Consider the following 9,437-nt stretch of genomic DNA (forward strand, 5'->3'; position numbering starts at 1 on the left):
CAGCAGTAACTGTTTCTGTAAGATCATTGCAGACGTCTTTCCTCTTTGGCGTTGTGCTGACACAACTGAATGCTTCACACCAGCAAAATGACAAAACGTCTGCTTTTGTCGATGAGCTCACATTTGCCAACCATTTAATCAAGTTAATGAGATGCTTTTGATTTGCAGCAGCTGACTTCTCTTTACTCTTTTAATTAAGAATTCTTATTTCCAGTGGAAGCAATTTGCATTTTGGCTTAATGTTCACTAAATTCACAGTGTCATACATCATATACTATAGCTCATCTGGTAAAGGACCAATGACTTTTTATTATGTCATAATACATAAACCCTCAAAAGTAAAGAGGGTGTACCTTTGACTGACTACATATCTTTATTTCTCATTATTTAGTATGATGTGGTTCTTTGTTGGGTTTTTAAGTCTTGATTTTAAAAAAAACCAGGCAGTATCTGGTGTAAAAACAGAACAAAGGTAGGAAAATATAGCATATCAAATTTTAGCAGATCTGCAGGGAAGAATTTGTAGGTCTGAGAGTAAACAGTAGTTTGATGATTTTGTATTTCAAATGTCTTTCAAGAGTCTCCTGTTCATGAAAACCCCTGTTCTTTTTTTGGGGATCAAAGTTTTGCTGCTGTTACTGAATAAATTTGGTGATTTTTCTTCAGGTAGGATTTTAGCCTGAAGCTTGATGTGTTAGATAGAATACTTAATTTAACACTTGCACACTTTACACTGCGTATTGCACATATGTAGGGAGTTTGATTAAATCTCAGTTTTTGCCGTCACACATTGCTTTCCATTTGTATAAACAGCAAAGTTCACTAAAGCTGCATGTTCACAATTATGATATTAGCTGTCATGTTGCTAGCCTATGCTGCATGAGTGAATAAGAAGAGACATTAACATTAATAATGATGAAATAAATAAACACACAAATCAAAAAGCACATTTAAGTTGTAAATATACATTTATTTCACTATTAAAATATCCACTTCCAAAATAGAATGGTAATAGCACAAACTTCCAGGAAGGCCCTACAAATTATTGGCATAAGGCTTGTTTTCCTACAGTAATTACAATCTTTCTGGCATCTCTTTTCTGGCTTAGTCAAACATCTGCAGTGCTTCAGAAATGTACACTGGTCTAAAGGAGGCTTTTGAGAATAAATACCCGTTTGCTAGTTGTTCTCCTACACAGGGCTTGACCCCCAGGCTGACACTATAGTCTTGTCTGTTGGCAGGTTTTCCTCTTTCTTGGCTTTAGGATAATTTCTTCCTTGGCGTTGTGCGTTTGCCACTGTGACATTGCCCACAGGACGACCGAACATTACTGTGCGTTTTAAGCATTAGCACTCTACACAATGAGAATTGAAGAAATAAAATTTAAAAAAAGAATGAAAAATACACACAAGGGGATTTCATTTCATTTTTAAAAGAAGCAATATATTTGTCTATTGCGGTGTTATGAGGGCATCAAGAGGAAAGAGGCTTTTTGGTTATAAATATAAATTTAGGAATCAGTAAAGACTCATTTTGCATAAGCTCTCAGGCTCAAAAAACTCACACATCTTGGGATGACACAGACATGAAAGACTTGCAGAGCTGGATGTAAAAGCAGAGAAATAAATCACTGCTATGGTGTTCAATTTAGCCGACCCTAGCAGCTTTGTGCTGTCGTGCCCTTTGTTGCTGCATGCTGTTCTACAATTCAGATTGATAAGCAGGTCAGAGTTATGGGCATCATGTCTGCAGAGACTGCGCCAGTGATGTGTGTGTATTTGTGCCAGAGGGTGATTTTTCTGAGTCAATAGGATGTGATGGAGGAGGCTGCATCGTCACACTAAGCCGCTGTGATGCAGAGGCTGGCAGTCTGTCAGAGATTACAGACAGACCAGGAGCAGCACGGTCCTGTGTGCCAGGTCTTGTATGTGCACCTCATGCTCCTCACATTTCCTCCCTTTGCCATGCTGAAACTAGCTTGTCCTTTCTGCTTCCTGCTAAAGGAAGAGCACCATTTCGATAGTAATTCATCTTCATTTTTCACCCTTGTGGCTTTCTGAGGGTAAAATAAAAAGAGACCTGCACATTCTTGTGTAATGCTTCTAAAAAACAGCAAGAGCAAATGTAGAAGCCTTGTAAATATGTTGCAACCACTGTTAAATGTTTGTCCTTTAAAATCAATTATGCTTGCTTGTTCTGCATATAGAAACAGAGATGCAAATCCTTCTAGTGCTCCATTTCACAGTTAGACTGTCGAGCACGGAAAGCCATGGGCCACAGAAATTTAACATCCTTCTGAAACTGGATTGAGAGAGATATGTGTGCTTCGCGGCTTACTACAAGAGAGGTATTTCTGGGTGTCAGGCTGAAGGGGAGGGGAAGGGAAAGGGCAAGAGGGCAGAAAAGGTCACAACAGGGGGAGGGGTTACTACTTGAAGGAAGCACGGACGGTGCGACCCTTGAGTGGCTGGGGTGGGCGGTAGTTGTCCACCATGCAGTCCTGAGCCGCCCCATCGGCGGAGAAGAGCAGGGTGCGGAATTTGGCCATCTGTGAAAAAGGAGACGACGGTCGTAGCGTTAATCATTCCTGCAGTGACTGTCACTCACAAAACACTGGCTTCCCCCTGCTCAGTCACTGAGAGCTTTTCACTGGGGAACTGAGCTTAGCAGTTATGTTATTGTTGACATTTCTTATATGCTTATTTACTTCCTTGCTCCTAGTTACATGACATGAGAAACTTTATAGCATTCCCATGTTTGAAAGTATAAATGTGATGCTACAGCCAGCTGTTGTCAGCTTGGCTTAGCATAGAGCAGAAGCCTGAGGTAACACATACAACACAAATTCCCCATTTGAGCACATGAGATGCTTAAAAATTAAAATGTTTGGTGGGTTTTTCATAAAAGAGGGGTCAATGCTACAGCATCTTGTCTTTGTACTAAGCATATATTAGCTGCTACCTGGTCAAGTCAAGCCAGCAAAAACAAAGAAAGAGCAGTTTTCAGTAATGTCTTTCAAAATAAATATTGACTACCAGAATAAAATATAAAGTATGCATGAATATAAATACATCTTTTGCACCCCTTGGTAAAAAGAAGTGATTTTGGCTATTGTGTAAAAGGTTGAATGGTCAGCTTGACTGGTGGAGCCTGGGCTTGCTTGTGCCATTTTCCCAAAGGGCCACATGAGAAACTGGGACAGTTGTGGACGGCTGCACAAATGAGCTTATAAAGTGATTAAACTAATACTGAGCAGAACTGAATTCAGCCTTTTGGTTCAACCCTTCACAACAGTCCCAGTTTCTCAAGTGGTCCCTTGGAAAAATCGATTGCCAATACTTGGTCTAAGCTAAGCTAAAAGCTACAGGCATTAGCTTTCATGCAGTACATATGTGAGAGGGGCATAATCAATCTCAGCTCTTGGCTAAAATATTTTGTATGAACATGAGACTAAAAAAAAAACCAAGTGAGTGGTTACGTCATAGTAACATATGATTGCTTTTGATTTATTAACATAGGATAATGAACACAGTGTGTTTCTTCACTACTAAGACAAACCATTTCATCTGGTGGGTGCACCCTCTTATAATTAGCTGATAAATAAGTTCTGTGTTATTATCTGCAGAACCAGCTATATATAACCCTTCATATGAAGGTTATATCCACACAACTCATATGTTTACCCCTGAGATACATTCTCACCACCGTGAAATAATCACGTGACCACGAAGACTTAACCTTCACATGGACTCAAGGCTCCATTCACTGGGACAAACCAGCCGGGGGGCTGTTAGTTTAGAGGAATGGGTGGTTAAGAGGCAAATACTCATTTCAGTGATAGCATCAGCTGTAATTTTACAAATAAGCATAAATCTAGGTAAGATGTGTTTAGGTAGCTGAAATTACAAACACAACACAGTAATAGTGTTTCACCTACAAAATGTGCTGCATTTGCGGGATGAATATTTCCTGTTGACTGCCCACATGGTGATAACGCTGTGGTAAAGCGCCTAGCATCTGTGTGAACTCTTGTTCTTACTCATTGCCCCAGTTGGCCAAGTGTCTGCTGTATTGCATTTCTGTCTGCTACAGAGGTTTCTTCTTCTTGTTTCACCCCACAGTTAATCTGAACAATTAAGCCCTTTATTTAGATTGTAGTACAAGAGAGGATTTGCAGACAGAGCTATTCTAGACCGTGGGCATAAAGCCAATCCTTCTGCTGTAGCTGAATGGGCTCTGTTTGCAGCAAACATACCTGTGCAGAGCTGGTGCTGATTGGTTCTTTGCAGACAATCCAGGTAACGCTCTCATACAGAGGGGGTGTGGTCAGAGAGCCATCATAAGTCCAGTAGTCTAGGCAACCAGGGAGCAAAGTAGAGGGGTCGAAATTTTCAAAAGAGGTCTGCTTGCCCTTTAAAAAACACAGGGAGAGAAGAACATTGTAAGAAAACTATCAGGAAACAAATCAAAAAAAAAAAATCTCTTATTTTTACAGAAACACACTTTGGACTTGATGGTGTCAAAGGCATCAAGAAGCTTCTGGAGATTTGGATTTTCACCACCAATCTGAAAAAGAACAAATGATGCACTGCGGTTAAATGTTTATCATGTTTTATTGTAATACTGCATATAATGATACTTTAATCATTTCTGCTCACCTTCAGGAAAACTCCAACCACAGCGAGTCCATCGGGCTTGCTAGCAGCCTCGCTGAAACTTGTATATTTGGTGTTCCAATGCACCAGATGAAGCTAGAAATAAAATTATATTTACATTAAAAAAAAATCCTTACAGGAAACTTTATTCCTAAACTGTAGATGAAACAATAGTTTAATTATTTCTATTTTTGATAACGTAAAGCAGATGTTGGGAAAATTAAGGCAATAATACTCCAGATGAGGTCCAGTGACCCCAAGAGGTCTGCAAGGAAAGTAGTAAACTAATAATAATCTTGCATTACATCATTAAAAAGTACATCTATACTATTTATTTCTGCGCCAACAAACACGGATACATACAAAAAACATCACGTCACTCTGCCATAAGGGGATTCACTTTTTTCAACAGCCTCCTTCCGCTGCATAGCTTGGTTAATTAGCCAGCTAGCTAGCTAGTGTCCATGGATACTATTTGACCAAACCACCTAAATCATGGATTAACAGGCCTGGAGTCTCTAAATGCCCCCCCCCGCACGCAATTAAAGTTCTGTTTAGGGAGTGCAATCATATGAGGTTAAGCAATGGCTGGGTGAGCAAACAGTAGATAAGGAAAAGGCAACTATTTGTGGCAAAACACATCAAATTGCAACCACACATGCTGCCAAACATGATGGGAAAAGAGGCCAGCTCCCTAATTGCTCATATTTTCCTCCCAGGCGGCCTTTCTTCTTCGATCTGATTTCTGTTTTAGACAAATTTTAATGGCTTCTAATTTGTCCCCCCCCCCCCCCCCCCCCCAGCCCCAATCTCTTTGTTGCTGTACATCAACATTAATCAGCTATCTCGGTATTATCATAATGATCCAGAGATTCCCTACCTCGGCGGGATATTTGGTCCCAGCCACAGTATGTTCAGATCCCTTGCTATCAGAAGCTCCCCAGTGGAAATGAAACTGCTTGAGTCTGTATAACCCTGAGATTGGTCCATCCGTTAAACCTGCAGAAAGAGAGAAAAATGGCAGAATGTGGATAAAAGTGCTTCACTGTTCAGCACTGACATAAAAAGATCTGACCTGCAGGAAAAACACTTCAAAAGCGCTGTATTTGCGAACAAAAGGAAATGGAATAAGATGTGATACACACATGTAGACACTGTGACTGTGACACACTTCCATGGAAGCAGTCTCAGTTCCTGTTGTGTAAACCCAGCTAGAGATATTCAGTTCAAAGTAATGTCCAGGTATTGTAAACACCAGACCTCTTTCCACTGTTGTGTAATGTATCTATTTAAAGAATACAAAGTAGTTCAAACAGCAGCAATTAATCCTGTATATTGTTCTATTTCTGGTGCAACATCATATGGAGCCTCCCAAAACAGGATATTTATTTGGCAGCTATTGGTCTTGAATGATAAAAAAGTAATCTGTGTCTACATGAAAAATGAAGAATTAGTGGAGTATAACATGAATGTGTTACACAGACACCTTTCTTAGAAGTGCCGGGCCTAAAACAGGTACAGTAAGATTCTAAGAAAACATAAGAAACCACTTTGTGTGAGCAGTAGAGATTTTATCCCTGTGATTAAGTTGATTATGCAACCATAGTCTCGATTATCCCCTATCAGAGCTACTAAAGAAAAACAAAAGAAAACACTCATCACTCTGAAATCCTAAGGAATCCTAAACAAAAGTGGAGGACATGTCCTTTTTTATGTTTTGTTTATCTTTTAAAAGTTTTAATATGACCAGAATGGAAACACACATAAAATAAATAAACAAACAAATAATGTTTTACTGAAAGAGAAAGATATTAGCATTAATTTCATAGTAACTGTTTCTGTGCACACATGGGGACATTAATAATTAACAAAGCTCATGTATGAGTAACCTTCCCTTTTTTTGTGCTTTTGACCTCACTGTTAGCAGAGCTGGCGTGGGAAAGGTTTACCAAGGGTTAGATTACCAATTCAATCGCGCTTTGTGCTTGCCTTTTCAACGAGACCTCTGCACCTTAAGCAAATGTATTCATTGTAAAAACGACATATTTCATTTTTCAAAAACAACATAAAATCTGTGCCATCGCTAATGGCGTGGTGTTAAGGAATCTGGGGCGCATCTATATTATAAGCACAGTATTAATGTCTTTCTAGTCTAAAGCTTGAGTCTGTGGCAGCTGTGCAGATGACTGCATTGTATAAATCATCCTCAGGAGCCGGATTTTTATTGTCCGCAAACCTGGATCCAAGAATCTTATAGCTTCTCGGTTACTGTGAGTAATATGAATGTAAGAGAATGTGTTTCTCCGAGAAATCTCAATCAGTACCTGGACGGTTGTAAATTTATTAGTGCGGGTAGTTTTAACACTCACTTGAGCTGTCGGTGTCGTCCGCGAAGGTCACTTGGACGGAGTGCCCGTTGTTGAGAATATCGAGGCAGGTGGACGGGTCGTACTTCAGGGTGAGCGGCTTCAGCCCCGCGTCATATGATGCTTGGCCCGGTACGATGTCAATAGGAGACTGACGGACTCCATCGGCAATAGGGAAATTTTCAACCCATTTCTGAGGTCCTGGAAATTACATAATAATAATAACATTGTATTTAATATCAATCTATAAATATATTCTTTTAAAATTTTAATTATCTGTGTATTTGGGAGCTGAAGGTGTGAGTGCGTCTCCAAATATGCATAGTAGGCTAAATAAATCAATGTAAAAAACCCCCAAAAAATCTCCGCAGTGATCCGTGAATGCACTGTCCTTCGTTCATTTAGCAGCCCGCTTGCTGGTAGGACTGGTAATATATATATATATATATATATATATATATATATATATATATATATATATATATATATATATATATATATATATATATATATATATATATATAGTGCAATCAGCGACTCACCATTGTTTGGTTTGTATCCCCAAGAAGACATGGTGACAGTTTGGATGTATGAGCGAGCAGGCAGAGCTGTAATCCCCTAAAGCTAAAGCGACTCGTTCCCCAGTGCAGAGCAGCTAGTGTCCTCCACCTGACAGCTGCAGAGCTTATATAGGGTCCCAGTGTGCGGCGTGTCCGTCCGGCAGCCCGGGAGGAGTTTAGATGCACCGCAACGCTGCAACACGTCGGATCAATGGATCTCTCTCTCTCTCTCTCTCTCTGTCTTTCTCTCTCTCACTGAATCTGCGGTGGTTTAAACGTTTCATCGGCCAGCAGCTATGAAGCTTTAATAGCCTATCTCTCGAGCGCGACGAGCGCGTGCTCACCTTTCATCTAACGGATTTTACGCGTCTGTCATGTGAGGAAGTGAAGAAGACACGTAGCCCAGTGACACATTCAGACGGACAGTGGACTACAGTCATGACAGTGGAGATATTGCGGCAGTAACGCGCAAACAATCACCAGATATCGATAGAGAGGTAGATGGATTTCGAATAATTACACAAAAAGTTGTCGCAAACACCAGTTAGTACAAATGTCTGCAAAAGCACAAAGCAATCGTTAAATCGCGTGTGAAATGGGGGTGGGGGTCTGGAATATGAACTTTAGAGCTTGTCTGGTAAGATTTTCATAAAAAACAAAGTAAAAACTAATAGGTCAATTTGCTGCATGATTTGCATGATGGCTGTCAGTGATGATGGGGGGGGGGGGTTACGTCTTCCTTCATAATCTTCAATAAACGCTTGCTTTCCCGTTGCAACTCAGAGTACAATGACATAATAAGGTTTTTCAGAAAAAAAACCCCAACAACAAAAAAACAAAAAACATGCAGGTAATGATAAGCGCTGCGATGGTATTATGGTGCCACCTGCTGTTGCTTCCCAGGCAGCACAGCAACGTGTTACCGGTACAGGGACCTGATCCGTGAAGCTTTAAAACGAACTGATGAGTTTGCTCAGTGGTTGGGGCGACTGGCTTAACCTCTGCTTCACTGATTATCTCGCTCCTTCTGCCTCAGGAGCAAGAAATGATAGGACATATATCTGATATGCACAGTTCATCAAGGCGCAAAACAGGGACTAAAGGCCAGTTTGCTCTATTATTATTTCAGACTATAATACATATAAATATTTAGCCTACAAATCAAAGTCAAATGAGACAGTATTCACCGATAATGAACAGGTGCGTATGAACTGGTCCAAAGGAAAAAACGAAAACGCGACTGTGCAAGAGGACATAATAGACTGCACAAACCAAAATAAAAAATGGTCACTGCACAAGAGACGTGAAGAAGGGCGTGCAGGCGGGATGAAGCGGTTGGAGACGAGGGTCAGGGGTGATTTGTGACAGCAGTATAGCACCAAGAGTGAAGGGAAGATTTACAAGATGGTAGTGAGACCTGCTATGATGTATGGTTTGGAGATGGCGGGACTAACAAAAAGACAGGAGGCGGAAATTGAGATGTTAAAAGTTTCATTGGGAATGACCAGAATGGGAAATGAGTACATCAGAGGGACAGATTAGGTAAAAAAAAAAAGCAAGGCTGGGATGTTTTTTTTTTTTTTTAAATCAGAATACGGATATATTGAAAGATGGAGCTACCAGCAGGAGGAAAAGAGGAAGATCTTAGAGAAGACATGTAGAACATGCAGTGGGTTGGTGTGACGGGGGATGCCGATATTCTGCTGTGGAGTTCCTAAAAGCGAGCAAAAAAGAAGAAATGCATCTCAGGCAAAAACAAGTTATGGTGGTGTGAGTATAAATATATAAGTTTAGTTTCTGTGAATTAGTTATCTAATTCACAGTACAATATAAAGAAATTAAATAATCGTTTATCT

The 9,437-nt window shown here is 40.2% G+C and overlaps 1 protein-coding gene across 1 annotated transcript; it reads right to left on the reverse strand.

Moving 5' to 3' along the window:
- Positions 1-949: 949 nt before the first annotated feature.
- LOC308385938 (carbonic anhydrase 1-like) lies at positions 950-8,041 on the reverse strand. The gene is made up of 7 exons (XM_080865153.1): positions 7,564-8,041; positions 7,025-7,222; positions 5,536-5,654; positions 4,659-4,751; positions 4,504-4,566; positions 4,256-4,411; positions 950-2,548 (listed from the first exon to the last, which is right to left on the reverse strand). Exons 1-7 carry the CDS (start codon positions 7,592-7,594, stop codon positions 2,429-2,431), a joined length of 780 nt encoding a protein of 259 aa, XP_080721279.1. The 5' UTR covers positions 7,595-8,041; the 3' UTR covers positions 950-2,428.
- Positions 8,042-9,437: the final 1,396 nt, after the last annotated feature.

The sequence above is a fragment of the Rhamphochromis sp. 'chilingali' genome (genome assembly GCF_963969265.1).
Source record: "Rhamphochromis sp. 'chilingali' genome assembly, chromosome: 18".
NCBI lineage: Eukaryota > Metazoa > Chordata > Actinopteri > Cichliformes > Cichlidae > Rhamphochromis > Rhamphochromis sp. 'chilingali'.